Source organism: Onychomys torridus, chromosome 7 (genome assembly GCF_903995425.1).
Source record: "Onychomys torridus chromosome 7, mOncTor1.1, whole genome shotgun sequence".
In the NCBI taxonomy this organism is placed as follows: domain Eukaryota; kingdom Metazoa; phylum Chordata; class Mammalia; order Rodentia; family Cricetidae; genus Onychomys; species Onychomys torridus.
The window spans coordinates 56,716,436-56,736,586 of record NC_050449.1 but is presented as its reverse complement, the minus strand read 5'-3'; the positions used below and the strand labels follow the sequence as shown (position 1 = coordinate 56,736,586).

At 44.4% G+C, this 20,151-nt stretch overlaps 1 protein-coding gene across 4 annotated transcripts in view; it reads left to right on the top strand.

The window, feature by feature from the left end:
* Map2k5 (mitogen-activated protein kinase kinase 5) overlaps window positions 1-20,151 on the top strand; it is a 234,619-nt gene that overhangs the window by 122,998 nt on the left and 91,470 nt on the right. For all 4 annotated transcript variants that reach the window (XR_004945416.1, XM_036192310.1, XM_036192309.1 and 1 more), the window contains 3 exons: window positions 3,855-3,928; window positions 4,856-4,906; window positions 11,186-11,257. Coding sequence is in view for 3 of the 4 variants with exons in the window: in XM_036192310.1 (XP_036048203.1) it covers window positions 3,855-3,928; window positions 4,856-4,906; window positions 11,186-11,257 (197 nt within the window). In the remaining variant the exon portion in view is untranslated. The remainder of the gene's footprint in view (window positions 1-3,854; window positions 3,929-4,855; window positions 4,907-11,185; window positions 11,258-20,151) is intronic.

Here is a 20,151-nt window from a genome sequence, read left to right as displayed (position 1 = left end):
TAGTTTTGGACAGAGAATGGGCAACACTGGCATGGATCTTTTTTTTGTTTTTGTTTTGGTTTTGGTTTTGGTTTTTCGAGACAAGGTTTCTCTGTGTAGCTTTGTGCCTTTCCTGGAACTCACTTGGTAGCCCAGGCTGGCCTCGAACTCACAGAGATCCACCTGCCTCTGCCTCCCAAGTGCTGGGATTAAAGGCGTGCGCCACCAATGCCCAGCCTGGCGTGGATCTTAAAGAATCATTTTGTTGTTGTGTTGAACACAGATTATAGAAGTATAAAGCTGGGGACACAGGTTCAGTAGCCCCTGGAAGAATTCATACACTGTTTCCTTGTGCTTTGAAATTATTTTCTACTTTGATTTATAACATTGACAGTTTAAAGAGTCATGTTTTGTCCACTGCATACCTAGAAGCTAAAATGTTACAAGCCAAGTCCAAAGTTGCATGGCAAACTTGCATGGTCAAAAAGACGGAAGTACAGCTTTGTCTCCAACTAAATCCATTGACTTCATGAAAAGAATCTATTATGTTCAGATTATGCTTTAAGATGTATTTATGTTAGTAAGTTTAATGTAGTTTTAAAAACATCTCCCAGTGAGCAAGATCCTGTGTGCAAAGGGAGTAGATGTGAAGATGTGTGACGCTTATTCCAGCCTATGAATTTATTTCTTGTGGTGATGATACTAGAGCAGCAAATGCCTAGTGAAGTGTGCCATTCTCAGGTCCAAACAAGTGCTGCAGTCGATGCCCAAACATTCAAAGAAGCCACCACTCTCATGAGAGAAAGATCTGATTTTGCATTATAAAGTACAACTAGGACCATTTCCTCCTGATGGACTTTGTCCCCATCTCTGACTCTTTCCGCCGGCAAGATGATAAATTCTCCAGCATTAGACAATACACACGTCTACGAGCAAGCAAATGAAACAACAGTGGCCACCGCTGCCTCCTCTTAAATAATATCAATACTCTGTTCCTTTGTTCAAGTAGTGCTAATATATTCTTTTTTGGAAAAACATACAAAATGGTGCAGAAAAGTACAATGAAGACATAATACTCAAATTTCCTGATCTTCCAACTTCCAGCAGTGATGGGTCACTGCACCACTTTGCCTTGATTTTGGACTAAGTACCATTTCTTTAGCCCGTGTCCAGCCTCATCACTTTACTGTCCTGCTTAGATCTGCAAATTTTCTATGTATCAGCACCCCAGAAAGCAGAGTCCATATGTCTGAGGCATTTGGTTCAGAAGAAACGATGTCTCAGAGGCCAGAGAAATGGCTCAGCCAGCAAAGGCTGAGCACAAGGACTGAAAGCCTGGGATCACCATGGTGGAAGAAAAGAACACCAGGAAGTTACCTTCTGACCTCCACACTGGGGCCACGGCATGTATTTGTGCATACATACAAGCACACAGTAGTAATGTAACAATAAAGAATACAGTCTCAAGCGAATGATAATTGAAAAAAAATTCAAAGAAGTCATGATGGTGGTCTGGGAAGTTAGTGCAGCAGGGAGGCGGGTACTTGTGGTAGCCAAATTCATTTTAAGTCCAAACTGTAAGACAGTAGATTTTCCAAGTTTAAAATACTTTAAGTTGAGGGCCTATAATAAGATTTTGATTTGCAAAATAAAAGCAGGTTAAATAGAATTTAAGGTGAGCTTCAGTTCAACAAAGGATGACTGACTGGGACATCTCTGTCTGGCTGTGCCATGTCCTACTGACTGCTGAGGCACACTTGAAAGTTCAACGTGAAACCAGGTATGCTGATGCTTACTGTAGTCTGAGCACTTAGGAGGCTGAGGCTGGAGGACCACAAGTGTCCTGATTAGTGTTTGTTTGTTTGTTTGTTTTGTCAAATTGACACAACCTAGAGTCTTCTAGGAAGAGGAAACCTCAGCTGAGAATATGCCTCCATCAGATGTCTTGTAGACAATCACTCTTGGTTGACTGATATATGAGGGTCAAGCCCACTGTGGATGATGCCACCCCTGGGCAGGTGGTCCTGGATTATGTAAGAAAGCAGGCTGAGTAAGGCAAGGTGAGCAAGCCAATAAGTAGCATTCCCCCATGGTTTCTGCTTCTGCCCTGCCTCCAAATTCCTGCTTGAGCTGAGCCCTGGCTTCCCTCAATGATGGTTTGTAAGCTGTAGGATCTAATATACCCTTCCTCCCCAAGATGCTTTTGGTCATGGTGTTTATCACAGCAAGAGAAAACAAACCAGGACAAATGGAGTCCAGCCCAGGCTACATAGCAAGACTCTGTCTTAACAACAGACAGCAACAATAACACCACACACACACACACACACACACACACACACACACACACACACACACCACACACTTCTATTCTGCCAAGGAATATATTTAACCTCATCTTTAAGGAAAGAAATGATGTGGTCAGTAGCATACTTAAGGGTTAAAATGGTAGTGTTGTAAGAAGTATATGGGAATCAGGAAAAAAACAGAGGTTGAGAGCTAGTTGGTAAGGGCTCAAGCCAGTCTGTGTATACCAACTTAAACCCAAAAAGTCCCTCCTCACCTTAGCTTTCATTATAATGCACTTTGCTTGAAGGACAGACCACGGAGACAGCTTCCACAGTTTACCTTATCGCTAAGCCATCCACATGAAGACCATCCTATGAGCTCATGGCTTCCATTCATCTTACTTTCTCCTTTCACTGAGCATCATTACTGCCTGTCCATCTTCCAGGAGCTGGGGATGAGGCAGTCAGCAAGAGATTCAATTCCTGCTTCCATGGAGTTTGCCTTCTGGTGTCAGACAGCACTGAATAAGCTAGTGTGTAAGAAATCCCCTCTTCACTGCCTCTCATGTTCTAAGTAGGGCCTATTAGCTGTCAGTTTCTGAGTTGGAACTTGAAACCTGAGTTAAATATGTACTCTTATCAAGATAATTTGATGGGATGCCCTACTGTAGGCTAGAAGATTAAAGAAGATTAAATTCATCTGCAGAATTATATATATATGGCAACTATTTTAGGCTAGTGAAGGATACTGGATCTAACTAGCTGCCTGCACTAGACTTCTTTACTATTCAAGATGAAATGTTAAAGCACACGCTGTGGTGTGCTCTTGTCTTTCTTGGTGGTTTTTCTGACCTCCCTGGATTCCAGAAAAGGCTCATTGTCACTGGTGATGCTCGCAGGAACCCTCTGTGTCATTCATTATTTACTGACTGACTGCCTTGGCAGAGCTATGTCAGTTATTACGTTAACTGGAACAGTAGTCAGAAATAACATTGAGAGGGATAAATGAAAGGAAGGTTCATACATGCAGGCATATGTGCACACGCAGGCACACACACACGTGCACACGCTTCTTCAGTCAATTTCTGAGTATTATCTGAAGTAGCATTTGTCACTAAGACACAGGTAATGGCATCATGTGTCATTTTCTCATTGTTTCCCTTAGTGAGGACCTGTTAGCAGTGATGGATGGGCAGGGTTTGTTTTTGTCCCCCCTCCCTCTGGCTTGACTACTTCTTAGATGGGAGCCCTAACCTAGAGGATCCACACACAGTGTAAACGAGCCCTTTTTGTGAATAGACATTGTAAAGGTTGTGTTTTTTCTTACCTGGCTGCTCTTTCCGAGAAAGTATGGGCTAGGGTGATGGGGTATTTCCTATTGTTGAAAGTCAAGGTTTGAGTGGACTTTCATTTGACTAGGTTTGGACCTTCTGCTTCCAGATACAAGCTTTGTAATAAATTTGTGATTCAAGTTTGGGTGGCCCTAGGATGCTGTTTCTGCAGTGTTATATGGTGCACGTGTGTGCTTTTGAAAACAAGTGGTATCCACATGGAGTTGGTCACTGCGGCTTTTCTGATTTCTTTTAGATGTGAAGCCCTCCAACATGCTAGTAAACACAGGCGGACAGGTCAAGCTGTGTGACTTCGGCGTCAGCACACAGGTAGGTCTTTTTTTCTGTGTTAGCCTGCCCTGTGGGTTGAAAAATCACATAGTTTCTAGACAAACGGGAACTGTGCATCTGCTTGTTGCTGGGCACACATTATTCATTTTTAATCTCTGAGCGAGTTTCCTTCATCAGAATATGATTGTTCATTGTTTAATGACAGTAAAACCTGCTGATATTGTAATTACTACTTATAAATAGCAAACTTCATTGCTATGCAGCTTGACTCTGAAAGCGCTCTGGCCAGACAAAAGGGAGGACAGTGAGGGAGCCGTGCCTGGGGAGCCCAACTGGCCCACAATAAAAATTAATATTGGGAGCAACAATGGTGGCGGGCCATTACAATATGCAGCACCAATTTTAATTAATTTCCATTTGGGGCTTCCCCTGAGAAGCCCAGTGATGGTGACCCACGCGTGTGCTGTGATGTTGATTTGAATTGCAGCCACCTCCCCTCCCATCCAAACACGAGGACCAAAGCGAAGGTCATCTTCATATTATGAGTTGTCAAAGTCTGTTATCCCTCCATCCTCTTTAGTTCATCTCGTCCTGGGTACACGGGCGGCTCCACTCACATCTTGAGCCATCTGACTGAAAGATGAGGGTGTTCAAATTCTACTTCAAATTGACTTTTTATTTCAGGCTGGTTTGGGGCACTAAAGCGTTGAGCATCACGCTTAAGTGAATTGTTTAAGGTTAGCTGCTATAAACCGTAATGCTGTGTGCTTGTTTAAATTGGAAATCACATCCAAAAGAAAAGAGAGATTTAATCATTTTTAATGCCTTTGTGGATGAATTTGTTCCCTTTTACATAATTTTTAGTTGATTTATAGGAGTGCTGATTGTAGGTTAAATGGGGAATAATTGCCCATTTTATTTCCACATTATCTTTATATTGTTCTAACAGACCGTTTTGTCTCATAGCTGGTGAATTCTATAGCCAAGACGTATGTTGGAACAAATGCTTATATGGCAGTAAGTAAACTTATGCAAAAATAACATTTAAAGCCAACATCTTTATCTTTATGTACTTGGAAATGTATAATTCTTAAGTTAATTCTACCACTGTAGACTAGTATGTCATAAATTACAAAGTCAATCCAGTCAGTCTCCAGTTTTCAGCTCTTTAGAGAACATGCAAGGCTTTGTGCTTGACTATCAACTTATCTGACTTGGGTGACTTAACTGGTCAGTTCAAGTGTGAAATTGCTGAGTTTTGAAGTTTAATCCTACAGAAAAATTGCACTTGATAGCATATTGGCTACTTTTCCACACCGCTTATTTAATTAATAAACCCTAATATATATCAAGGCATCAGTCAGTAATAATCAGTCGTTTGTTCTGAGGATAGGAACATGCCTTGTCACCAGATCCAAGTTAAATTCCTGATGTAGCCAGTCTGAACTTGTGGATCTCTCAGTGATCTGCACTTAGTGTCCTCTACAATGTGCAGCTCTATAGTTTTCCTTAGTGTTAAAGTCATGCAGATAACCTAAGTTGTTCCATTTCTTTTAAGCAAGAGAACTTATTTGTGGCCATAAAAATCTTGAGTTTGTTGGTTTTCTTAACCCCTGCAAGAGTTGATGGGAGTGGAAGGAACCAAGGAGAGGGCTTCTGATATCATTTTCAGAGTCTATTTTTTTGTTGTTTATTTTTTATTTTCACCTCTCCCCCTTTCCTTCCATTCCCTCTAGAGACTGCTTTTATTTCAGTGTTTAGGATTGGTTTTTACCATGATGGTTCCAGATTTATGTAAGCAACCCCCTCAGGTTAAGGAGATGTTGTTGGTATAACACACTTAAAATATTTTAGTATGGTATGTCATGGGTCTTTTAAAAATGTTTTATATTTTTATTTACTTATTGGGAGGTGCCATGCAGATGTAGACATCCACCATGTGGGTCCTGAGGGTCCAGCGCAGGGTGTCAGGCTCATAGACTGGTGCTCTTATGGACAGAGCTGTCCTGCCAATCCAGAATCATGGACCTTATTTTCAGTATTTTTTTTTTTGTCCCTGTGTTATCCTCATTAAAAGATCTTTGATATAGGCAGAACCTGGGTCTTCAGCTTGCTATTCTTTGAACAATACAAAGTATTTCATTTTCTTTCAAATGGTCAAAATAGTTTATTTTGATTCCCATTGCCTTTAAGAAAATTCATATTTTGTTTTTTCTCTAATTAAATGTGGAAAAAGTAGATCAGTTATTAAAGTTATTGTGTCTGCTTTTTAAATGTTCTTCTCCTCCATGGCTCTCCCAGGGTCAATGACATTGATGAGTCACTCTTCTAGTTAACAAAACCCTACTGAATGTCAGTCAGCCTCTATGAATTATGAAAATACCGTGACTTGAAAAGGAAAAAAGCTATCCATGAAACAACTTCTCAACTGCCCATCATGTTCTTGGTAGCTTTAAATTGCTCTGATAATTAAATTGCATCACATCTGAGCTACAAATCCAGATTACAGTTGTCTTTCCCAGGTGTACATTAAAGAAATTACTTTTTTCCCTTTTTGTTTATGGATGAATGTGATGCGTCCATATGTTAATTGAAAGTGTGAGGATTAAAATTATGAAATGTTAGCTCAGATTTGCAAAGCTGAAATTGCTTTGTTTCTTGGGTGAGTGAATTCTAGTCGTCAACTTTGTAGTTCAAGCTGCAGAAAGCCTAAGATGCCAGGGAGGAAAACAATGCAAGTCTGAGAGGAGGGGCTGGAGCTTTGCAATTCAGTAGGCTCTAGTTGGCCAAGTACTCGCCAAAGGCTGGCCATGGGGGAGTGTGCAAACAGCCCTCCACTACTCCAGTCTGGTCTTGACCCAACTGCTGTCCATGCTGCTAGTCTCTTGGGAGAAGGGTTGGGCTCTTTAGCTTTGTGTAAACCCCTGCTGTATCATGTTTTAGCTCTTGTAGTCTAGTTTTGAGGATTCTATGCCAAATGTTACCAAGCCATAACTCCTGAACCTCTCTCTGTTTTGTTCACTTGCTTTTTATTTCTTTCTATATTTTTGTTATTTATTTATATAATTATAATAGTTATTAATTATTTTTTTAAGGTTTTGTTTGTTTGTTTGTTTTCGAGACAAGGTCTCTCTGTGCAACTCTGGCTGGCCTGGAACTCACAGAGATCTGTCTGCCTCTGTGTCCCAGGTGCTGGGGTTAAAGTGTGCACCACCACACCCAGCCCAGGTCTGTTTTGTGAGTAGAGTTTGACTAGAATGTGTTAGTGTAGGGCTGGGTGTGGCTTCAGTAGCACCACAGCAGCAGCTGAGCAGTTGCATGCATCCCTCTATGTGAACACTGTTTCCAGGCTGGCCTTTCACAGGAAAAACAAAAACAAACGTTTTCCAGCCCCTGGTGTATGCCAGTAAAGCACATATCAAGTACCTTCTGCTACATGAGCTATCTCCACTGAACACATCCCATACTGTGAATCCAGAGGAGACACAGGTGAAACTGGAAAGACACCCTCATATATGGCACCTTTGAACATGGAATAATTGAGTCTTTAGATAAAGCATAACATAGAAATTAAGAAGGCTACACTATATAGTTGTAATGGTTATAATAGGATCTACAGAAGACACTTACAGGCCAGACAGTGGTGGCGCACACCTTTAATCCCAGCAGAGCCAGGCGGATCTCTGTGAGTTCAAGGCCAGCCTGGTCTACAGAGTGAGATCCAGGACAGGCACCAAAACTACAAAAAGAAACCCTGTCTCAAAAAACCAAAAAGAAAAAAAGAAAGGCACTTACAAACATGCTAGATGAGCTAGAGTACTGTGCATAGGCAAAGACTCAGAAAGAGAGGGCAGGGCTGGGCAGACAGCAGGCGAGAGCACATATGGCACAAATGTGAAGACCAGAGTTTGGATCCAAGTACTCCTGCACTGAGCTGGGCTGCTCTCACTTATGCTCATAACCCAGCACTGGGAGGCAGAATCGGGAAGGTTTCTTGGGTCATGGCACACATGGGCTGCAAGTTGAGAAAGAAACCACTTTGTCAACAGAGTAAGTCCAGGAGTGCTACAGGAAGACAGCCAGTGGCCTCCTCTGTCTTCTGTGTGTTCCTGTACATGCACAAATACTGAGTAATCAAGTCAAAATTTTTGATGTTATGGTTTCTGAATAACTGAAATTTTGAAAATTTTCAAAGATGTTTCTCAAATACTACCTTTTGGGATAGAGTCTAAATGACTGTTCTTAGCCCTATGTGGCTGCTTTAGGAGTTTGTTTTTGTCTCCACACTCAGGCTGTGACAGTCCTTGCAAGGGTCTTTCCCTGGACACGAGCCTACTCAGATTGCACACTCAAGTTCAACTGGCCATGGTGACCATCAGAAAGACTGGTATTTGCTGAGCACTCCCATGTGGTGTTTCTCTGTTGAGGACATTACATTTTATTCTCACACAATGCTGTGGTACATATATATACATTGTTATTATCACCTTCATTTTATAAAGCAGTCCAGAGAAGAAGTAACTGTCACCCATCATCTCACAGTGGGCAGGACTCTCACAGGAGACAGGGTCTAGTTAGGACATCAGACTCTCATTTCTTCAAATAGCAGGTTATTTGGACCAGTTCCACTGTTGAAAAAAGAATGCTAGTTTTCAAAGCTTCAGACTTGGGCTGCAGAGATGGCTCAGTGATTCAGAGCACTGACTGCTCTTACAGAGGACCTGGGTTCAGTTCCCAGTACCCAGATGGTGGCTCACAACTGTCTGTAACTCCAGCTCCAGGGGATCCAACACTCTCCTAACCTCCTCTAGCCCCAGGCATGTATGTGGTGCTCATATATTCATGCATGTAAAATAATAAATATATATGATGAAATATTTTATTATGTAATAAACAAATTAAATTAAAAAATTAAATTCTTTTTTTTTTAAAGGGGGGAGCTTCAAGCCATCCAGAAAGCACTAAAAAGCTCAAGAGACAACAGGGAACTCCCTGCCAGGTTTTGAGTGAAATCCCATGACAGAGGAGAGTATGTGATGCTGAAGGCAGTGTCAGGCTCCCCTCCCCTTCTATGCAGAAAGCTCAACCTGCTCTCCTCTGGAGAGGGGTCCACTCACTCTGAAGCTGCTCCTCCCCTTCCTGGAACCAGAGGGAACCTCAGGGCTGAGCAGAGAAGCAAGAGAGAAAGGCAGCAGAGAAGGCTGTGGCCAGAGCTGAGCCTGTGCATGAGCTGATTGGACACAGGACTTCATGCTGAGGACATGGTCTGGAGTGGCCTCTCCACTTTAGGTTGCAGAAAACGGCTCCAAACTTTAAAAGGATCAACAACAAACCTCCAAGGCAGTCAAAGAAAAGACAACAGAAGTGGGGTGGGTGGGTGGTGGGGTGGGGGTGTTAGCGGGAGCGGCAGAGAGTGCAGCAGATACGCACAGACTTAGGATCACACATTCTAACAAGGACAGTGGATGTGCACAGCCCCAGTCACTCATGGGGGAGATGGCTCCGTGCTTATACACATCACTGCCCTTGTAGAGGCCCCAGGTTTGGTTTGTATCTCCCACATCAGGTAGTTCAAAACCACCTGTAACTCCAATTCCAAGACATCTGGCCTCCATGGGCACCTGCACATGTACACACATACACATAAAATCAAACTACATCTTTCTTAAAGGCCTCACTGGACCTGGTAGCCTATTGGACACAGCAGAGGGAGGGTTAGTGATTGGAAGTTCAGTTTGCAGTACTGACCCTGCTTGACCATTTTGCTGTGTGGGGATCTGGCCTTGCCCACCTAAAGGTAAACTGGTCACCGCAGTACACGTGTGGATAGCATGCTAGCCTGAGTTATAAGTACCTGGTTTGATAATTTTCTGAGCAACTCAGTTGAACAGCAACTCTTTTTTCAGAGAAGACAGAATCACACCCAGGAGTGCTGTGTCCGTCGTGAACAGTCCTGGAATCCCTTAACTGAGTCTGGATCCTGGCCAAACACCCAGTCACAGGCAGTGGCTGGAGGGGGTAGAGTGTGCCAGTTTGAAGACGCTGCCTTGAAGATGCTCTGTAGATGCAGATTCATGTATTCAGAACCTGGCCAGGATTTTTGTTTGGCTTGGATTCCTGTGCTCTTTACTTACTCACACAGAGGTGCCTTAGACAAGAGCTTTCTGCACTGTTGACAGCCGTCAGTGTGCGCGCGCGCGTGTGTGTGTGTGTGTGTGTGTGTGTGTGTGTGTGTGTGTGTGTGTGCGTGCGTGTGTGTGTGTGTGTGTGAGTGTGAGTGTGTGTAGGCCAGAGACAACCTTGGTTGTCTCCACCTGCTTTTTTGTTAAAATAGGCTCTCACTGAACTTGGCGCTCACCAATTTGGCCAGACTAGCTGGCATTGTTGATGATAACAATGGCAGTCATGCTTTTATTCCCACAACTGAGTAGTCAGTTCCACACAAGTACCTGCTAGTACCTGTCACACTGACTAGGACTGGATAATGGGGTGTGGGTTAGGCTCTCAGCCCTGCCATGATTAACTGCAGACTTGAGCGAATATTGCACTTTTGTGGGACCTCAGTTTTTTAACTCAGTTGTTCATCTAATCCTTGCAAACATTTCTGTAAGTAACCTATGGGAGGCCAAATCCCAGAAGGACAGACCAGGAGGCACTCACTCAGTACACAACGATTCCTGGTGAACAGTGTGTGTGTGCCAGAGCACTGTGGACCAGCCACCTGCTACACAGCCCAAGGGGAGGGCCAGGAGTCCCGAGTGGCACCTTGATTCCCGTCAGAAGAGACCCCACTCATGGATTGAAACAGTGGCAGGCGGTGTATCTAGGGAGACAAACTGTGGCTGCTTCTTGCCCCAGCCTCAGACTCTCCACCCTCCTGTCCAGGTAAAAAGTTAAAAGTAAAACGTAACCATAGTCTTCAAGACCCTTCTCCCCAAATTCAAGTAAGTCATCTACAGCTTTGCACAGTTTGTCCATCCATCTCCAGTTAAGATCATTGGATCAGAGGGAGGTGGACCTCGGGTCAAGTGCTACCTCATTGGCTACCTTGGTTTCTGCCACGTTAACTAGCTACCTGGGGCCTTCACTTTCTTGATCTATGAAACAGTGACAATAATCGTCCTCATAGGGACTGTGTGCAGGATTCTCTCACTTCTAGAATGCATATATGCATACGTGTGAAGTTGTTTTGCTGTGTGTAAATGCCATGCAAATGTGGGTGGTTCCCTTTGTTGAGCTTACATTCAGTGTGTGCTGCCAGGGGTAACTCAAAAGCTTCCTCCTGCTTTCTTACAGCCAGAAAGAATTTCAGGAGAGCAGTATGGAATCCACTCTGACGTGTGGAGCTTAGGGATCTCTTTCATGGAGGTATGTTGCTGTTTGCTGTTGTTGATATTTCTGTACTAGTATATCCCATTGGGAAGAGTAGAGGCTTTGAAAGAATAACACAAACTCCCACCCAGTATATTGTGTACATCGCCTGACTCTGAAGTCTGTTACATTCATATTCCATGTGACTTTTTAACTGAGTCTGCATTATTCTAGAGCACTGTTTCTCACACATCACCTGTGTAAGACATACCTGAAGTGCTTGTTAAAAACAGGTCTGCCAGCCCCACCCTAGACCAGTTCAATCCAAGTCTCTGATAATGTCCGTGTGGGAACTGTTCCCTGGGTGGGAGCCCTGCTTAGTCTGAAGCCCTGTTCTCTGAAAGGGGATTCCATAACAGCACAGGATGATGATGGCCTTGGAGTGTGCGTGTGTGACATCCAAAGGGGATGGTTTTTAAAAAATCGGCTATAGTCAGATGGATATATATGTGGTATAAATGCTACATATCATTTTCTTTCTTAAAAAAAAAAAAAACTGCCTCCTAACAAACATGTGCATGTGGGGTAGAGGTGGTGTGGCAGGATGTGTATGTAGTATAATTTAATGTCTTTATTTATTGCTGTATTTAGAATGGATTTTTTTCCCTCAGTGAGCCAGGTGCAGCCCCATTAGAATCCCATGCTAAGAAATAGTCATCCAACTCATATTAGAAAGACACCTGACTGGCTGGAACTGCACCCCTCGACAACCCAGGCACTCTCTGGGGCTCTCAGCACAGATCCGCCTGTTCCCATCAAGGAAGCCTTTTTTAAAAAATAGAAACATGTTTAAATAATACCACAGATCGAGTTCCCATCACAATCCTATCGCTTTTGTTTGGTCAAATACATTTTCTATGATCTTTGTAACGCATGAATACCATTGTATTTGGATGGAAATATCTTCAGACCCAGCTCACCTGCACAGCAGGAAGAATGCCAAAATCAAATGCTCAATGTTTATTAAACCATATTCTTCTGCCTTTTCCCGAAAGGTAATCTAAGAGGTACTGTAATGTGTGCCCATCAGCCTGAGGCTAAAGTTAGCGGGTAGATCTCAGGACCCAGCCCTCAGCAGGATCCCAAGGGCTCATTCTAGTATTAGCTTGTTTCAGGGGAAACTACCTTTGACATGTGGGACTCAGGCTTTGCTAGGATGGAATGTCCCTTTGGTGTTTTAAACATTCTCATTGGTTGTGTTTTATAAATGGTCAGATACAGGGCAGAATAACTGAGAGGTCACATGCTTCAGAATCCAATGTTGGAAACAGAAGAGCCAGGTTATAGTACTAGCTTTGGTACTAGTTTCCTAGGTGGTCCTGGGCCAGCCTGCAGTGCCCACCAGGCTGTTTCTTCTCTGTGCAATAATGAGATGTGGCCCCAGTGCAGACTAACATTCTACAGCTCTGCTGCTGTTATCTTCTCTGTAGTTCTAGCAGCAGCAGCAGCAGGAGGGCTGTGTGCCTGAGACAGAGGTGCACCCTCACCTGTTGGGAGTGTAGAAACACTGGTAAGAGGGCTGGGAATATAGCTCAGTTGAGAGATAGCTGCATAGCATGCATGAAGCCATACTTGCCAGCATGGCATATGACCAGGATTTGATTCCAGTATTCAGGGATGTATACAGAAGGATCAGAAGTTCAAGACCATCCTCATCAGATGCAGAGTGAGTTGGAAGCCAGTCTGGGCTATATGATAGCATCCTTTAAAAAAAAAAAAAAAAGTACTGTTAAGAAATTATATCCAAGCTAGGTGGTGCACACCTTTGATCCCAGCACTTGGGAGACAGAGGCAGGCAGGTCTCTATGAGTTCTAGGAAAGTCAGGACTACATAAAGAAACCCTGTCTTGCGCTGGGCGGTGGTGGTGCACACCTGTAATCCCAGCACTCAGGAGGCAGAGGCAGGTGGATCTCTGTGAGTTTGAGGCCAGGACAGGCTCCAAAGCTACAGAGAAACCCTGTCTCAAAAAATCAAAAAAAAAAAAAAAAAAAAAAAGGAAAAGAAAGCATATCCAAGCTAGTCTGAAGGAGGTAGTGAATTATATCAGTTGGTACTCCTTCTTGATACTCTACTAGCTTCATAAAGAGAAAAAGAGAGCCCCCCCCCGCCCTTGCCACTAGAGTGGAGTTATTGAGGTAAGGCTGGAAAAAATAAATCAGAGAGGTAGCCGGGGACTGAGTCACATACCACCAGGCTCAGGGCTGCAGCTGTTGCCCTGAGTGAGTGATCGGACTTCAGTTTTTTGCAGGTCACAGGGTGTTCTATGGAGCATGACTGTAGAAGGACAGACGTGGAAACAAGGGGAACAGAGAGACTAGGTAGAAAGGTTGGAAAGTGGCCAATAAATGTAACTATTGAAATACACATCCTCAGTGTCTTCCTAGGCACTGGGAATGTGAAGTCTAATAAAAAAGGCAGGCTGCTTTTTAGGGAGGGAGATTCCAGTGTGTTCATTTGTCCTGGAGGCAAACTGCTCAGTAGTCTCTGGAACACTGAAGAAAAAAGCATTTGCAAAATTGAGGAGAACTGAGCATAGGGAACCGTGTGAGAAAAGTCACCTTGAGTGTGGGGTGACTGGGTGCCAAGAATGCAAAGTACAGAGCAGGAGAGCCCCATAGTGGATGAGAGCCAGGGAGAGCGGGGCCAGGGCCAGGGTGCTTAACTAAGGGTCACCCAAAGGAATATGGGGTGGCTGTTCCTGTCCGCTTAGAGCTTCTGGCCCACTAGGCAAGCGACAACTTAATAGTGGAGCAAAAGTCACTGAAAAATAGAGTACAGCCTCTGGCACATGTTTTATAGCAATGTATCTTGGGTCCAAGGTAAAGAAATGCATGATAAAGGGAGAAGATTTTGATTCTGTAGCTAAAATGTTGTGATGGTTCAGGACTCCTTTGTTCTTAGGGTCAGTGTGAGGAAAACACCATCCAAAGGGCCTGAGAATTTAGGTCAAAATAAAAACTCAAAGGCCGAGCCTTCTCTTTCTTTTTACCAGAATATAGTTGGTCTAAATGTGATAAACACTATTCAGAACCACTACAGACAAATACCTGAATCCCAGTGTTCAAAACTGAGGCAGGAGGACCATGAGTTCAAGGCTAGCTTGAGCTACATTAAAAAAATATCAGGACAGGGGAGACAGCTCAGTCAGTAAAACACTTTCCACACAGGCACAAGGACCTGCCTTCAGTCCCCAACAGACACACAGAAATGCAGGCTGGTGGAGCATGCTGGTAATCCTGGTACTGAGGAGGCAGAAACAAGTAACCCAGAGTTACTGGCCGGCCAACCAGCCTCGCCCAGTCATGGAGCTCAAGCTCCGAATGGAAGAATAAAAGATGGCAGCAGAATGGGAAACCAAGCAAGGGCATTTCCCAGAATCACCTAGGAATCAAATAGAGACAAGGGAAAGTTTCCTGTGTCTGCCGAGGTCCCCAGGGCCTGCCTCCTGCTCTGTAAACCTTCCTGTCCAAGGTTCATCTTGGCAGCTCCTTCCTGCTGCCCCTTCTTCTCTGATAATGTGCTGCCGTGGTCCCCATGGGGAGTCGTAGCAAGACTCTCACCACACTCGTCCATAAAAGATGATGCTATGTGCCCCCAAATCGTGCTGATAAAAAAGAATCACCGACAGCTCCATTTGTGCCTTAAGCAAAGACCCCCAATATCAGACTATCCTTCATCTGTCCCCCTCTTCTCTCAGGGCAGCAGCCCCCTGCTGCTGGGATAAAGTGGGTCTTCTCCAGATGTTGTCATCTGTATGAAGTGTTTGGAGTTGGCAAAGCAGCACAAAGATTGAGATCAGACTTTCAACCTGAGCTGAGGACAATGGCTCCTTGGGTGGGGGTGGAGTTCGGCTCTTCTCTGCTGTGTGCTTACGCTTTTTCACACAAATCTTTCAAGAGTTTACAGCTCCCCTCCTGTGGATTGGTTGTGAAGACAAATAAAGGAGGTCTCTGTGTGTGGGTTTGTGTGGGCTTGCTTTGTAGAGGAAGAAAACCCCTGTGGACTTGAGTTCTTCAGTTAGAACACACTAAGAGTCTGTGTGGAAAGGCAGAGAGTGAAGGAGTGGGAAGGTCCGGAGATGTGAGACCTGCAAGACTGAAGGCTTCCAAGCTGTGAAGAGCTGCAAAGTTCCTCCCGCCCTGGAAAACGTGATTGCACTTCTAGAACGCTCACACCAACTCCATGACTGGATGCTTTTAGACATGCTCACCTGGTGCTGCTCTCAGTACTTCAGGCGAAACTTGAGGATGGAAATGGCTTGGCATGCCAAAACAAGGGCTTTGTTTTCACCTAGTCCTATGGGGTTTGCCTAATCTTTAGGGTAGGGATTCCGAAAACACACTAGGCAGCTTCTTAATTTCACAAGTAATGCAGTACTTACCTAGTCTCACAGAGAGTGGCTGAGGAAAGTCTACTCTCTTGATTTTTCACTAATTGATTATTGTAGATGTAACCGTCTTGTTAACTAAGAAACACAGAGCTAGTTGCAGAGTTAAAAGCCAAGAGGTCAGAGCAATAGCTGAGAGCTGAAAACCTTACCCTTCACTGCTGCTCTGTCTTTTCTCTCCACAAGAGACCTACTTCCTGTGTCCTGTCTTTTATATAGACTTTCTATTCTGCCTTCTCATTGGCTGTAAACCCAGCCACATGACCTCCTCGTCACTGCCTGTCTGTACAGACCTCCAGGTCTTCTATGGTTGGTATTGAAATTAAAGGCGTGCGTTGCCATGCTGGCTGTATCCTTGAACACACAGAGATCCGCCTAGCTCTGCCTCCCAAGTGCTGGGATTAAAGGCGTGCACTACCACTGCCCAGCTTCTGCTATGGCTTGCTCTGACCCCAAGGCAACTTTATTAATATACAAATAAAATCAAATTTCAGTATAAACAAAATATCACTATAGATTATTGTTCATACTATGCCATTTGAGTCACAACATAAACCTGTAAAGAGGAAATAAACAGCCACATGTTCAAAAGATGGCTTTTCTAGAGGGGAAAATCAATGCATTCCCTCCTCTAACTTTGTGTGTCCAGCATAAAGCATGCATTTTAAAAAGGAACTAGGCCGGGCGGTGGTGGCGCATGCCTTTAATCCCAGCACTTGGGAGGCAGAGGCAGGTGGATCTCTGTGAGTTCGAGGCCAGCCTGGGCTACCAAGTGAGTTCCAGGAAAGGCGCAAAGCTACACAGAGAAACCCTGTCTCGAAAAATCAAAAATTAATAAATAAATAAATAATAGAAAGGAACTAGGGGCCTGGCATGGTGAGGCCCATCTCTAACTGCAGTACTCCAGAGGTAGAGGCAGGAGGATCTTGAGTTTGAGGCTAGTCTGAGATACATAGCAAGACCTTATCTCTTAAAAAAAAACAACAACAAAAAACAAAAAACAAAGTGCTGCTGGGATGGCCCAGTGGAAAAAGGCACTTGCTCTGCAAGCCTGAGGACCTGAGTTTGATGCTTGGAACCTACTTAAAGATGCAATGATCACAGAGTGGTCATCTGACCTCTGATGCGCTATGTGGCTCACATGTGCTCCCTCAATCACTTCACAGGTGCTCAAGCAGGCACAGGAGCACGCGCGTGCACACACACACACACACACACACACACACACACACACACACACACACACACACAGAGGCCGGTCTGGGCTAGTCTACACATTGAGCTTCAGCCCAGCCAGGGAACATAGTATAAATCTGTCTCAATAAATAAAGAGACCATTTAAAATGAAGTAAACAAAATGAACAAAAACTTCCCTTGGAAAGGCACCCAGGCCCATGGGGCTCTGCTGAGGGACTGGGGGTGGGGTGGGGGGCTCTCACAAACCTTGCTGAGGTTGGGGTGAGTGGCGGGCGTCCTGATAGATGTCTCTGCAGGAGTCAGACCGCAAGTCTGTCTCCAGCACAGGCTTGCTCTTTTCACTCCGTCCTGCTCTCTCTGCCTTTGTTCACAGCTCCCCTCCTGGTCTCCCGAGTCTGAGGCACAGAGCAGGCTGGCTCGACATGCTTGGTTAATTGGTGTGTCATCCAGTCCTGCGAGGCCCCTCTTCAACACTAGCACTGCTTTATTGAAGTGCTTTGAATGATGTGTTAAACGATGAAAGCAAGGACCATGGCTTAGAAAAATGTCTCCAGATAGGTGGAGAACATACTCAGAGAGCCATGCAAGGTCAGTGTCATCAAAGTAGCACCACTTTCTAAGGATTTCTTTGGGCTCCATTGTTTTGACAGAGTTTTTCTTAGAGCTCCCTTTTTTCCCTTTCTTTCTTTCTTTTTTTTTTTTTTTTTTTGTAGTGCTAGGGATGGCATTCCATAGGGTACGTATTCTACCACTGAGCTATGTCCCTAGCCCTTTCTCAAAGTTTATAATTACCTTTCCCAAATAAACCCATGTACTATGACACTCTCCTGTCATATGGATGCTGTTTTCCTTCGTCTGCCCGAGATCTAATTCGAATGTGCAGCCTTCGTGATGCTGCCTCTGATCTCGGCAGCCGAGAGGAACGCTTGCTCTTCTGATCATCATCTACATCTGGCTTGTCACATAAACACTTCCTACTTCATAGTTGAGTAATTGATACAGAATCCAGATCTGATTCTCTTACGACCTACATTATCCAGCCCCATTTCAGCACCCTAATGGGTACTCAAGAATCTTTTTTGGCTCAGTATTTCCAACTTTTATAATAGCTTTAAAGTAGTTCCTGAAAACAAAGACCAGAGTTTAAGTTTGATGAAGCCTTTGGCATAAGTGCTCATTCATGTTTGTGGAGCATCATTTGTCACCATGCGTGAAGAAGTGATTTCTCTTTGTCAAAGCAGCAAACCCAGATTCAAATTCCACCTCAGCCACAGCAGCCTAACCAAAGAACCTTGGCTGCAGTAGTCTCTCAGGCATGTTTGTTGTTGGTTATTTACTCTTTGCTCTTTTGGGGTCTTTACTCTTGGGGGCCCCACACCCATCCCAAATAACTCACAAGCATGGAGGCTTGTTATTACTTATAATTGCCCGGTCTTAGCTTGGCATGTTTCTAGCCAGCTTTTCTTAACTTATCCCATCTACCTTTTGCCTCTGGGCTTTTGCCTTTCTCTACTTACTTTCATCTACCTTTTCTTGTCTTTTTACTCCATGTCTGGCTGGGTGCCTGGGTGGATGGGTGGATGGCCCCTTCTTTTCTTGCTCCTCGATCTTCTCCTTCCAGATTTCTCCTATTTCTTCTCTCTGTCTGCCAGCCCTGCCTATCCTTTCTCCTGCCTTGCTATTGGCCAGTCAGTTCTTTATTAGACCAATCATGTGTTTTAGACAGGCACAGGAACATAGCTTCACAGAGTTAAATATATGCAACATAAAAGAATGCAACACATCTTTGCATCACTAAACAAATGTTCCACAGCATAAAAAATGTAACACATCTTAAAATAATACTCTACAACATCTGTTTCCTCATCTAATGTGGTAGCTCTACTTTAGAGTATAGGGATAGGGCAGAATGAGGACATGGAGGCATTGTCTGCCCTCTCCTTAACAGGAAGCAGCTCCTAAAATGTTCACATCTAGGTCAAAAACTAAGCCAATTTGACTAAAGATGAGTAGATTGCAGGTGTTAGTTTCCATTCAAAAACCATGGCTCTCACCTTAAACGGAGTAGACAATAGTTGTTTCTGGACTGCTTTGAGTGACCATGGTCCGAGAACACAGAGTGAGGGTATCCCAAATTGCATGTTCCAATGTGGAAGCAGTTTTGTGAAGTTTTCTACTTTTACAGAACAAAGTCATAAATCAAGGCGAGTTTAACTTGCATCAGTGGTATATCAGAGAGGCAGTTACAGAGGGATGGAGGAAGCTTTCTTATATCAGGTAGCCCAAGACGCTATCTGATGACATTCTTAGTTTTGGGTTAGTGGAAGCTAATGGTCTGCCAAGTTAATAGATTCTAAAATCTTCCTGTCTGTTCGTCACAAGATGTTAGTTCAGACATAGAGGTGAGCAGAGCATGGCTGTGTGAGAAGGTTAGAACTAGCTCAAGATGAGGTAGTTAGCCTCTGGGCCTGCAACCTTCCAGTCTCTCCACAGCGCTGCATTTCCTGTCAGTCTCTGTAGACACAGCATCATTCGCAACCGCCACCGTCAGATTTTGGATGAGATGGAACAGTGGTTTGACGAAAAACCATACATGTGGGAGCATGAAGGCCTCCAGCAGCAGCAGGGCAAACAAGGGCAGCAGCCTTGCTGGAGTGGAGCACCCCAAAGCCCCACACCTGCTGCTCCCCGATATCTGGAGCTAAGAGTTGTTCAGAGGTTTGTTTTCCCTGTTTAGTGGGCTTAAACCAAGGCCTTGCATGTATTAGGCAAGTGCACAGCCCCAGCCCTCAGAGTCTGTTTGAGAGGTATAAAGCTGTTAACCACAGACCATCCCCCCCCACTCAGCATGTGAGGCAAGCCAGTGACCCTCCCCCAGGCTCAACCTGTCACCAAGTAGAGACTCTAGGGAAATAGATGGCATCTGGGACCATAAACCCTGGTCCTGTAACCAAGAAAAGATTCTGAATGCTGCATAGCCCTGCTTTGCTCCTAGGTCAGTGGCCAAGACCACCGCCAGAAGGTTGGTGGGGACTTTCTCCCAGGAACACTGGTCCAGAGTCTAATGGGTCCAGTGGCAGGTGTTTCCCAAGAGCCACACAACCAGATAAGGCTCACAGGAAGCTCTCACCAGTCCACATTCTCCACATAGGAGCAGTTTTCACTGTAGCCCAAGTTGACCTGCTATTCATTGTTTAGACCAGGCTGGCATTGAACTTGTGGCTAGCCCCCTGCTTCTGCATCTTGAGTTGCTAGGGTTACAGTTGTGGCTTACACTTAATGAGATATATGAGAAAGACTTTTAGA